At 44.3% G+C, this 13,495-nt stretch overlaps 1 protein-coding gene across 1 annotated transcript; it reads left to right on the top strand.

Moving 5' to 3' along the window:
* The first annotated feature begins 5,340 nt into the window (after positions 1-5,340).
* On the top strand, positions 5,341-13,152 carry LOC136965601 (serine/arginine-rich splicing factor 7-like). The gene is given in 5 exon segments (XM_067259785.1): positions 5,341-5,446; positions 7,200-7,335; positions 10,691-10,867; positions 11,417-11,501; positions 12,380-13,152. Coding segments are annotated over 4 exon segments (492 nt in total). The 3' UTR covers positions 11,490-11,501; positions 12,380-13,152.
* Positions 13,153-13,495: the final 343 nt, after the last annotated feature.

The following is a 13,495-nucleotide window of genomic DNA, read 5'->3' as shown; positions in this document are numbered from 1 at the left end:
AATCACGCAGAAACATAATAAGACACATAGACATAGCCTACATTCTTATGTACTTACCAATAATTACTGCCGCACACCTTGAGGCTTTCAGGCCCCTCTTGTCTCCTCGGCCACACCAGTTCAGCTGTTTGGCCAAGCCATTGGCAAACACTTTTTGGGCGATTCTCCAGACAGTCTTTGAGATGGTCTGCCCTCCACTCGGGACAGTACATTGATCTGAGAAAAATGTTCCAAACAAAGCAAAAGCATTAAAAACAGTACAGAGTAGTGATATGCCCTTAAACACAAAGTAGCTATAATATTAGCTACTGAAACAATTTGTAAAAATGTATTATTTATTGAAGAATATACAAATCTACAATCTTACCATCTTCTTCTTATTTTCTGAGCTTTGGAAATGCTCCTCAAATCTGTCAAGGGCCTCTGTGTCCATGAGGGGAATTTGGAGGCAGTCATCCTCTTGCTGTGGCTGACCTCTGTGTCCACCCTGCACCAGGCTCTCCACCAAGGACGTTAGATGGCCTATCCGAATGTCCATCTCCCGGATAGCCTCTAGTAGGATTCTTTCGAAGGCTGCATAAACAAGATGTGAGTATTAAATTACTTTTTCTTCTGGTTTATATTTTGGCGCACCAGCCAATTCAATTATTTATAACTATAATATTTTTGGTTCAGAAAGACGTGATTAAATATATCATAATTTGATAACATTTTAATACATTTACATGGATTCACAATAATGACAACAAACATGTTCAGTGTGTTACACTTACGTGTGCACTGTGTGGTGGGATAACGCCACCATCCCTGCAGGGTGTTCTTCAATAACTGAAACCAAGACAGATTTGTAAATTGACATTTACATTACATTTATGCATTTAGCAGACGCTTTTATCCAAAGCGACTTCCAAGAGAGAGCTTTACAAAAGAGCATAGGTCACTGATCATAACAACGAGATAGCCCCAAACATTGCGAGCAGCCAAAACATCAGAAAGGGATTTATTCGCCATGAAAGTTTGCACAGACAAGGAATTTGCTTTGGCAGGAAGGTGCATACAATAAACATATACCTAAAATTTTAATATGTGGACTAACTATACTAAGGGTACATAAACTAGCAGTACTAAGTGGGATTAGAATAGAATTAAATATACAATAAAATATAAGTTGCTGTAAATTACAATATAAAAATACAAAAATACAAATATTACAAAAAATACAAATGTACAAGATACCATGTTACCATGAAGCATACATTGTGGAAAACCAAATAAGTGCCAAAGGGAAGAACCATAAGAGAATTCAGTTAAACAAGTTACAATTGAACAACATGAAACTCCCCACAAGAGTGCAAGAGTGTCCCTGTAGAAAAAACATTCCACAGTAAAATATTTCACAGCGAGTACAAGAATTTGAAACCGTTACAACAAACCAACAAGAGCAACAAGTCTCTCAATACGAGTCATTGTGATCCTGGAGGAAACTAACATCAGGTCCAGCCAAGCATTCCTAAGTGCCGTTGTACTCCCGGAACAAGTGCGTCTTGAGCCTTTTCTTGAAGGTGGGGAGACAGTCAGTGTCCCTGACGGAGGTGGGGAGTTGATTCCACCATTGGGTGCCAGACAGGAGAAGAGCTTGTATTGGGACCGGGCGCTCTTGAGCGGTGGGAGCACCAGACGGTTGTCAGATGGTGGGGGGGGGTGTAAGGCTGGAGGAGAGACTTGATGTAGTCGGGTGCAGTCCCGTTCACCGCTCGGAAGGTCAGAGTCTTGAATCTGATACGGGCCGTGATGGGAAGCCAGTGGAGGGAGATGAGGAGCGGGGTAACATGGGAGCGTCTGGGTAGATTGAAGACCAGACGGGCCACCGCTTTCTGAATCCTCTGGAGAGGGCGGGTTGCGCATGCTGGGAGACCGGCGAGCAGCGAGTTGCAGTAGTCCAACTTTGAGAGGACAGGTGCTTGGACTAGCAGCTGGGTGGAATGCTCAGATAGGTATCTCCTGATCTTCCGGATGTTGTAGAGGGTGAATCTACACGACCGGGAGACCGGAGCAATGTGGGCCGTGAGGGAGAGCTCGTCATCCATGGTCACCCCGAGGTTCCTGGCAGAGGATGAAGGGGTCACCGTCGCCGATCACAGGGTGATTGAGAGATCGTGGGAGATGGAGGGTTTGGCCGGGATGATGAGGAGTTCTGTTTTGGCGAGGTTCAGCTGGAGGTGGTGCTCGGTCATCCAGCCGGAGATGTCTGTGAGGCAGGCCTCGATCCTAGCTGAGATCCCCGGATCAGTCGGGGGGAACGACAGGTACAGCTGCGTGTCGTCAGCATAGCAGTGGTAGGAGAAGCCATGGGAGGTGATGATTGGTCCAAGCGAGGTGGTGTAGAGGGAGAAGAGGAGGGGTCCAAGGACACTGGCCTGACACTTTGCCTCCCCAGGAGACCTGGTAGGATCTTCCCGACAGGTAGGATGAGATCCACTGAAGTGCAGTGCCAGTGATGCCCATCTGAGAAAGTCTGGCCAGCAGGATTTGATGGTTAACCGTATCAAACGCTGCAGAAAGGTCCAGCAGAATGATGCCGGATGACCTCAAAGCCGCTCTGGCAGACTGGAGGGCCGTGGTGACTGACAGGAGAGCAGTTTCTGTGGAGTGGCCAGTCTTGAAGCCCGATTGGTTGGGGTCAAGCAGGTTGTTCTGAGAGAGGAAGTTTGACAGTTGGTTAGATACAGCGCGTTCAATTGTTTAGTAGTAGTGATACCAGTCTGTAGTTCTGGAGGACAGCTGGGTTACTGGAGGGTTTTTTGAGTAGAGGGCTACCTCTGGCCTGTTTGAAGGCAGAGGGGAAAGTGCCGGAAGTAAGAGAAGAGTTAAGGACATGGAGAAGAAAAGGTATGATGGAGGGAGAGATGGTTTGAAAGAGAGGGGAGGGGACTGGATCAAGGGGACAGGAGGTGGGGCGATGAGAGAGAATGAGGTCAGAGATCTCTGCCTCGGACAGGGGAGAGAAAGCGTTTAGACATTTAGTTGGGTCAGTCATAGAGGGTGAGTGGGTAGGAAAGGTGGGTTCAGGGAACCGACTGCTAATGTCAGCAACTTTTTTCTCAAATAAGGAGGCAAAGTCATCTGCTGTCAGGGTGGAGGGGGAGGGTGGGGGAGGTGGGTTAAGAAGGGTGGAGAAGGTGGAGAAAATTTTGTGAGGGTTTGAGGCAGAGTTAATTTTGTTCCGGAAGTAGTGGGTTTTAGGATCAGTTATGCGGGCAGAGAAGGATTTGAGGAGGGAGTGATACTTATCGAGGTCCAGACCGTCTTTGGACTTGCGCCATCTCCTCTCAGCTGCCCGAAGGATGGACCGTTCTTCACGAATCACATCTGTGAGCCACGGGCAGGAGGGAGAAGATCGCGCAGGCCTGGTTGACAGGGGACAGAGAGTGTCGAGTGATGCAGTTAGTGTGGATAACAGGGTGTTGGTGGCAGTGTCAGTGGGGTGGCACATAAACTCGTCAATGGGAGGGAGGGAAGATGTTACAATGGAGGAGAAATGGGAGGGGGATACGGAGCGGAGGTTGCGGTGGAAAGTTACGAGGGGAGGGGAGGTAGTAGGAGTTGGTGGGAGAGAGACAGAAATGTGTAGTGGGGTTACAGAGGTTAAGTCAGTGATACAATTACGTGTCAGGATGAGGTCGAGCTGTTTTCCTGCCTTGTGGATCTCCGGTGTGTTCAGCAGCTTCAAGTCGAAGGAAGTCAGAAGAGACTTGAAGTCGACGGCCTGCGTTCCTTCGAGGTGGATGTTGAAGTCCCCAAGGAGTATCAGCGGTGTTCCATCATCCGGGAGGACGCTGAGGAGCATGTCCAGCTCCTCCACAAAGTCGGCTAGCGGCCCTGGTGGGCGGTAGAGGACAACTAAAAATGCTTTGATAGGATCAGTTAGCATCGCATAATGGTGTTCAAATGATTTGGCAGTAACAGAGTGGGGTGGATGTGTATTTAATATGTGGGGAAAGGAGCAAACCTGTCCCACCACCTCGCCCGGTTGAGCGGGGTGAGTGAGAGAACGAGTGGTTGACGGAGAGAGCTGCTGGAGTTGTAGTGTTCTCTGGGCGGATCCATGTCTCTGTCAGCGCAAGGGTGTGACGAAAAGCATGGGATGCAAACGCCGGGATGAAGTCTGCTGGAACTGCCAGTCTGCTGTGAATAGCAGACTGGCAGTTCTGACAGGCAGAGCACAATAGAAAGAAAGAGGGCAGGTGGAGAATATCTGGATAGGTAGCTAAGATTAGAAGTGGACCGTATATACTTTGTGACATATCTATACGTCCACGAGTGGTGTAATGAACGGGAATGCTGAAGAAACACATGCTAGCTATGAATATGTTCTAGGTAGGTTTAAATACAAATAGGGTGATACTTATCAGAAGAGGTGATCCGTCTCCTCGGCCATCCTCGGTGGTCTTTGTTCGACCGAGTCTTCGTGCACCGAGGCTGCCAGACGAGGCTGCCCCTGCAGTGCTAACAGCCTAAATATGCTAAATGCGCAGCTGACAATGGCCCTAATTATGTAAACAAAGCCAGGGTCTCACTCGGCGGCAAGTACCCTGAAACTCGATCTCTAGCTAGCTACCTATTGACCAATTTAGCTGCTATACCCTTACCTTCTGTCCTTGAGACAAAGTTTTAGCTAAACACAAATGAATGAAACAAACTCTGGTTACTTACAGTCAGATGGCAGTCACGAAGTACACTCAGTAAGACACTATTCGCTCTAGATTTAGATAGGAAAGAGGTATCAATGGACTTTGAGATTCACTCTATGTCCATTTTACCCACTGAACTGTCATTATTCAACTATGACAAGGTAAACTCGGTTTTGCATTCTATGACCCCTTTAACAAGTCAGTCGGGCTAAAGCGGTTCCATAAAGGCCAGCTCAAGTCAGGTTCAAGAAGTCAAGATAATTGCGGGTGTACCCTATTTATAAAATTTACATTTAGTCATTTAGCAGACGCTCTTATCCAGAGGGACTTACAGTAAGTACAGAGACATTCCCCCGAGGCAAGAAGGGTGAAGTGCCTTGCCCAAGGACACAACGTCCCGGCACGGCCGGGAATCGAACTGGCAACCTTCATATTACTAGCCCGATCTCCTAACAGCTCAGCCACCTGACTCCCTGACTCATCTGACTTATAAGCAGCCCGAGAGATAGAACATGGATCATATCGATCCACCACGGCAAAAAGCAATATTCACGATCACGGCTCACAACCCTAACCCGATATAATGTTTTCTTTAAGCCGCGTACTATGACAGCTCATCCACCACTTAATCATAATAAAATGAAACGCCATGATTGACATGAACGATAGCAAAGAATGTCTAATATGGGGAGAACTGCCACTCTCTGGAAACTTGTTGAACATGTTGGAAAAAGTGGATATGAGGGCACTAACGGGCGAGTCCAGAATGAATTGAGGTCCATGGAGGTGTAACCCCTCAAAATCCACTTTTCTCAGGATATAATTTTGTGTCTAGTAATTTGAATGTTAAGGGGAGGCAACACAAATACACACTGCTGGGTGTTAGATTTCTTTTTATTCGCCTTTTTGTTCTAAAAAGCCTTTAAAAATGTCAATGACGTCATTGTACGCCCAGAGATACTGCTTTATGGCAAGCTCTGTCACTTCCTTTTTTCTCTCGAGGCATCAACAACACAGCTGACAGGTCAGGCTCTCCAAAGAACTTCTATACTCTTTGGGCTCTCCCAGTCAATACACGTGCTAGAAAGAATTTTGGTTTGCTAATGTAGCTTATGTCATAATGCTCTGACATTCTGGTTCCGCTTCGGATGCCATCAAGCGGGATCTCTGGTCGTAGTCAGTCCTTCACTAACCAATCAGCATTCATTAGCAAAATTCTAGTGTATTATATGCAACAACGACTCACCCTGTAAGAAATCGAAAGGATATAAGTACTCGTTCATTCAACTTTCAACCTATAATCCATGTTGAACTTGTAAAAACTACAATAAAATCTTATATTTCTCAACGACAATCAGGCGAAAGAGACAAATGTAGCCGTCTAGCTCCATAGACTTCCATTCATTTTGCATTCGCCCGCAATCAGCCCCATTGGAACTCTGGTGGAACTGCAACCAATTTCGGTACAATGGGGCTTAATAGGGAGTGGACAGGCTCTCCGTAGGGGCTCTGACGATAGGCTACGTAGGTCGAGGTCCTTTTTTTATAGACCTTTACGTCATTGAGGGAGTCAGGTGGCTGAGCGGTTAGGGAATCGGGCTAGTAATCCGAAGGTTGCCAGTTCGATTCCCGGTCATGCCAACTGACGTTGTGTCCTTGGGCAAGGCACTTCACCCTACTTGCCTCGGGGGAATGTCCCTGTACTTACTGTAAGTCGCTCTGGATAAGAGCGTCTGCTAAATGACTAAATGTAAATGATAAACACATTTAGATGCACTCTTTTGACATTGTTTTAAATAAATGATATTAACCAATGCATTATCCAGTAACTTTTTAACATGGTTTTTGTGTTGGGAAAATGAAGGATATATAAATGTATGGATAACTATTATGTAGCTATGATAATTATACTGGGATAATTTAGATTGAGATATATGTAGCATCAGCCTAAACATTTGATATCACAAACTACCAGGATCATATAAGTATCATTGTTCATCATTGTTAAATGTATAAAATTTTTAGTTGATTTTCTATAAATGTAGCCTACGCGCTAAACCTGACAGTTAGCCTGCCCCGGACAAGGTTCGTTTCGCAGCATAAATTGCCATTGAGTTTGAACTAAGTTGAGCTGGCTTTATGGAACCGAATGAGCTGGAAATGAGTCCGACCAACTGACATAAGCCTGGCTTATTCGGTAAACTCGCTTTATGGAACAGGGCCCTGGGTTGAGAACCACTGGTCTAACAGCACAACACATGCGTGCAGGGACCGACACTTGGAGCGCACGCACACAGTGTGTCAGAAACAGTAGCCTACTGTGAAATATCAATGTGTCTATGTAGACTACACATTTTATACACATTGATATTTAGCAGAGACAGCATTTGATGTATTCTCTTCATGTTCAGTTAGCTCAGTTACTTGGTGAGGTGCCAGTTTAAAGTTGTGTTCAAAGGCCTCCAACATCATTCACAAACAGTGAAACCGATCATCTCTTCTTTGCAGAAACCAAAGTAAATGTAGGGAACCTTGGCACTGGTGCAGGCAAAGGAGAACTGGAGCGGGCGTTCGGACACTACGGAATCCTGAGAAGAGTGACAAGTGCGCATAGATGTTTGCATTTTGAGCTGGAAGCATCACTGTGCCATGGACTCTATGGGCCCTATTTTAAAGATCCTGTAAAGTGGACCTGGAAACGAGTTTTAAGTTCGCCACACCACAGAATAATGTGTTATTAACTACCCATCCAAATTCGAATGAAAAAATAACACCGACAAGTATGTTAAATTAGGCTTTGAAATCGGGAAAAAATCATCAGTCTTCTCTGCTTGAGACTGGGGGGGGCGTGTCGCCTGAAGGAGCTGAAGGTCCGCCCCTCGCTCCCTAGTGCCTACCTCCGACCCAGATAATGGACGCTAAGTCAAGCCGAACAAAACCGTATAGAATTAGAATTTATTTGTTCAATGAGTGAAAAATACAGATGCATATAAATGAAATGTTCACCTGAGCTGTAACAGTAAAAATGGACACCAGAGACAGCAGACAGTGAGCTCTCCAACTAGGCTACTTCTAACACATTAGCTACCATATCACCAAAATACCATCATTCTACACCGAGTAGCCTAATATCAATTTAGCGGTTTGCACTAACTCATAGCAGAGATACCTCTGGAAAAGTTATCTAGTATAATTATAACAAGCACACAGAACTGAGTGATGAACTGCTGGCGGCGGTGGATGGTCCAGGTGCGACCGGAGGATGCACGGCCGGAGGGGCGATGCTCGGTACGGCTCCGCTCTGCAAGAGAAGCCGTGTGTTGGTGAACCCAGTCTGTCTCTGGTCCATGTTAAAACTGTCCGCCGTGAAATGGTCAGTGCAGAGGCGGCTGTTGGAGTTTATCCAAAGCTTTCCATGAGCGTGGCTCTTCACAAAATCTATCCACCTATTTTTCCTTTCATTATCAATAGGGAACTTAAATGGCGTTGCAGCGCAGCTGGATTTCTTGCATCCACGGAAGATGCAGTTGTGGGTGGTTGGAGACATCCTGAAGCTAGCTGATGTAGGCTACAATAACAGTACAGCAGGAGGAGCCATTCAGTGATCTGGCGTAGATAGGGCGAAATGACGTAGATAGGGCATTTTTTGGCTCCGCCCATTAAAACCTGATCTGAAAACAGAAGATAAACTGTTCTTCGGTTTAACTCCACATTTCAGTGTGACAAAGTCTTAGCGCTTTGCACATGCTTTCAGGAACTCATTTCACAGTATATAATGTACTTAGAAGCAAAACATGGAATTTACAGGATCTTTAACAATCTGAAACGCAAGTATCAAACGAGAAACGCAAGTAACTTTGTTGGCGGGACTCCGGCACTGTTGCTATTATAACGGCGGGATAAATGACTCTTGCGCCCGACGCAAATCTAAAATGGGTTGGTCTGAGGTAGCTACATTACTCATAGGTGTGGTTTAGGCGTAATATGCAGTAAACCACTCAGAGCGTCATCTCACATTCCCTATAAGAGCAGGCGCGCTTGTTCCATGGCGGATTGCTATTATAATGGCGGATTTGCCAGGAGCCGTTCACAGCCGAGGAGACCGACGTTCTCGTCAGGGCCGTAAAAGATAGAGAAGTGACACTGTATGGGGATGGGAGATGAAACCCACCCAAATTAGCTTCAGTTAAACTGGCGTGGGAGGAAATTGGCACAATTGTTACAAATCAAGTTAACATATACCGTATTTCCTCGAATAAATGCTGCGGCGTTTATTAAATAACGTTCATTTTTGGTGCAGCGTTTATTCGAAGAAATATGGTACATAGAGATCTCTCATGAAAATCTTTGTAATCATTGACATGAAAGAAATGTAACACAGCCATACAATAAATAAATAAAAATGTAACGCAGCTTCGCAGGAAGAAGACCCTGGCCTCACCAGGAAGGATTTGTTTACCTCGTTCACTTTCGCGTGACTAGGTTTAGTAAGATGTGAATGATATTCGTTCAAAAGTAATAATTACAGGTTTTGTTATTTTAACTTTTTTGTATTTTACTTACAGTTCAGTGCAGTGTAATTTGCCTCGATAATTAAATGAAATTCCCATTTCAAATCATACAAACTGTCATGATGCATTATTTTAAAGGGGTCATTGATTGCAGAAGCAAATTAACCTTGTCAAAGTTGAATAACGACAGTTCAGTGGGTAAAATGGACATACAGTGAACCTCAAAGTCCATTGACACCTCTTTCCTATGCAAATATCACAATAACTTTTGCTGTAAAACGGTCGGTTTGGAAAAACCTTTTTTGGCTCTTGTCTGTACCTTTGTCACGCCCCCAAATTTGCTGCACGCTGCTCTGTGTACTTCCACGGAATTACAAAGAAGAATGTTTTTCAAGGATATTGAAAATGGACTATGGTCATAGATGCAGTGTTCCAGCCTGTATAGGGAATGCTGACACTTTTCAGAGTCTTCCCAAGGAACCAAACACTCGACGGGCTGTGATGTTTGTCTATGAGAAGATCCCTGTGCAGTTCGGCCCTCCATTAGCTTACACATTTGCTTGAACCATTTCACCAAGGACAGTTTTGAAAACCTGGGACAATGTAAAGCAGGATTTGCTATGAAGTTGTTGCTGTTCCGACCTTTTCCGACCGTTTCATTCAAATAAATAACCTGTGTTGTCATGTAAATCTACAATTCAAGATGCATGTTTGTCCAGATCTATTTTTCAGCAAGATAGCTAGAGCTAATTGAAGCTGAGTTGAATCACGATAGTTTGTTTGCTAAGCTGTAGTGCTAACGTTACCCACCTAAGTCGATCCTGTTTGCTTCGACAACAGAAGTGGAAACAACTAACGTAACCATTTCAAATGATATCTAGTCAATCTGTTGAAAACAGTGTTGTGTAGACACAATAGATTTATTTGTACGTTTTTATTTCAAGTCTCCACCTTCGATGTTTCAGTGAGTGTTGGCCGTGTTGCATCTTTGCTCCGCAGCTTTACTCGTTGTAGACCAACCAATCAGCGCGCAGCTGATCTATATATTCATGAGCATACCATAAAAGGAGAAAACCTTGCGTTTTTTCCCGGGACAAATTCACTGGAAGTATCAGGGGGCATAGAACAGCACCCGGGCCATTTTCAGCCCAACCAATGTTACATACCCTATTCGGAGACCTTAAGGAACAGTGTGAAATACCCCCCAAAAAACTCCCATCCCCCCCCCCCCCCCCCCCTCCGCCCGTTGAAATGAACGAATGACTCGAAAAAAGATTTGTTCATTTTACTGAACAAGGGTTCAAAGAACCGAGTCAGTAAAATCATCCAAACTTCCCATCACTAATATAGACTACTAAGCATTATAGTCGGTGGTGAGGAAGAAGATTTCCACGACGATTGCGTATTTCCGATCAAAAAAACGAAAAGTCTATTGCACTGGGTGCAAGATAGGGCCCTATATGAGGATGTAGTGCAATGTCTGTCCAGGGAAATGTGTGGATCTAGAGTACGCGTTGGATTGTCCACTGGAATGTCGCGTCGCTCCCGCTATGACCAGCCACCCACTCACCAGCCCTTTGACCCAAGCGACAAGTGCTACTAGTGTGGTGAGAAAGGGCACTATGCCTACGACTGCCATCGCTACAGTCGACGCAGGCACAGCAGGTAAGCCCAGTTGGTGCCGTGAGCAGAACACTTTTAGTTTTTTCTTCAGCTTTTGTCATTGTTTAAAAATAAATACAAAATCAGTTTCAAATTGTGGTAAAGATTTTAACAATTCATCAGTCGTCCTGATAATTGTTTTTTTCTTGATGTTGTTCCTTCTGTCTCTCTGACTCTTTTAACCCCTTTGTTCAAGAAATATTCATCAGAAATGTGGTACAGCTTTAACAATTCGGTTTATTTTACATTTCTCACATTTCTCAAATGTAGTGTACGATAGCTTCATCAGCAGCTTTGTCTGTAGGCCTGTACGGATTCCTACTACTATAACATGCGTAATGCTAACTCTAATGTAGCGACCATCCCCCGTCTTTCTCCATAGTTGATTAGAGCCAGTGAGAACAGGGCTGACTGTTGTCAGTGGCAGGGTCAGAAACAGAGGCAGATTTGAGGAAGTGTACGTGTTGTGTGACATTCATTTGAGCACACTCTGAACTTTCCTTCTCTCTTCCTTGTTACCCACCCCCAACCCCCATTTTCATGGTTGTTCAGGTCCAGGTCCCACTCTATGTCACGCGGGAGAAGGTACTCACGCTCTCGCAGCCGGAGGAGGGGCAGGAGGTAAGGTGCCGTAGGGGTACGTTGGTGTTCATGTTCATGTACAACAGTATATATTAAAAACTCCATGACGATTTATGTCGAGCTATTAGACTGGGATTAATTTGACTATCATGAAGTGCTCATTCAACGGATGGCAACGTTGTAATTGTCAACGTTGAGAATAGAATAAAGGCACTGTTTCAACCGTTCAGAATGTAAAGCACGCTGCTGACGGCTGGGATTAATTCATGGTGCAGGTTAAGATCTTTCTCTTGGCCGCCACTCATGTTCAAGGTATCGCAGGAGGGTAAATCAAGCATAAAAAAATACCTGTGTCTATATAGTCAACAATCTATTGTGACGTCACGAGAGGCTGGGTCCTGGAGGGGTGCTACATTCCCCGGAGGTGGCTGCAGCCCTGAGCAGCTGTGACTCCCTCTGCTGGGGGAGCCGGGAGCTCCATCCCTCCCTAAAAACGGGGCATTCCCGCACACCTGAAACTGATCAGACCCTGATGACCTAAAGGGTTGGGTTAAAGACGGAGAGCCACAGTAAGGTGGGCAGAGTGGGGTTTGGTGAAGAGAAGGAGTCCTGCGCCTAGAAGAGGCGCCGTTTACGTTTTTTGGAATCCTATGTAAGATTTTGAAGTTTTTTGTTAATTCTGAGGATCTTTAATAAACCCCTTGTTTTTGTCGACCCCGGTGTCCTCGCACTATTTTGAGCTGTCCCGCTGAGGGCTGTGTAGCCTCTCGTGGCGTCACACTATGTATACGTGTCTACAGTTTAAATAGTGTATTTAGTACATCATTTGTAATTGTTAATGTACTTCAGTGAGGTATAACAAAAGTTTTTTATATATATACACACATATAGATATATATATATATAAGTAGTATTATTGTTTCTTTTTTTCAGATCTCGATCAAGGTCCGAAACGAGGTCAACCGTTATGTCACTATCCCATGATAGAAGCAGGGGAGAATCTTGTTGTGCCTGTGCTTGGGATGTGAATCGAGGCATAGGCTATATAAGTAAACTTCCATAAACTGTTTAAAAAGATAATGATTTTTCCTGCATGTAAGCTGGTAAATTGTTCAATTACAATGAGCATAGGGATGAAGCTGTAAAAAGGATTTCATTGCTGAATGATGATACTCTCTGATAATAAACTATACTTATTCATATGCCAATATAACAAAACTCATTAATTATACATTCATTAATGGGTCTTAACTGTAACAAACAACTGTAAGGATTGGAAGCAAAGCTTTACCAGTCTCACAATTTAAAATCTGTTTTGATTCATGGCTTTACAATTATATTGCATCATGATTCTCAATTAATTCAATCTATTAAGTACCTTCCTCTCAAAGCCATAAACTGTTGAATGTTCTATGTTTTAATCAGGGGAGCATTTAAACCACTAGAAACTTTAAGCTTCTTAATTTTTTTGGGGGGGGAATTAGCACTTCATCATCATATAGTAATGGAGTCAGGTGGCTGAGCGGTTAGGGAATCGGGCTAGTAATCAGAAGGTTGCTGGTTTGATTCCTGGCCGTGCGAAATGACATTGTGTCCTTGGGCAAGGCACTTCACCCTACTTGCCTCGGGGGAATGTCCCTGTACTTACTGTAAGTCGCTCTGGATAAGAGCGTCTGCTAAATGATTAAATGTAAATATAACATAAACATGAGTTACGTTTTCTTTTAAAATGTTTTTTTACTCCAATTGTTTTAAACATTTACATCAACATTGTTAATGTAAATAACATTTTGTGCAAACAGTACATGCATTATGTCGTTCACTTTGAAATTACTACAAAGACTATGTTCCTTCAGGTCGGGCTCTGAGGGCAGGTCCAGGTCTGGGTCCTCTCGAAGAAGGTGAGTGGAAATATGATAGTTTGTTTCTATGTTCCTTACCTCACCTTTGAAACGTCTGCAGTTTGGCATTCACAGTGCAAATAAGCAGCTACTTAATGTGCTTGAATGTTCCCAATGGTTTTGAAATGGGACTCCCATTCTGCTGTGC

Source organism: Osmerus mordax, chromosome 21 (assembly GCF_038355195.1).
Source record: "Osmerus mordax isolate fOsmMor3 chromosome 21, fOsmMor3.pri, whole genome shotgun sequence".
NCBI classification, from domain to species: Eukaryota; Metazoa; Chordata; class Actinopteri; order Osmeriformes; family Osmeridae; genus Osmerus; species Osmerus mordax.
Note: the sequence above shows the minus strand (reverse complement) of the source record. Positions and strands in the feature narration are given on the sequence as shown.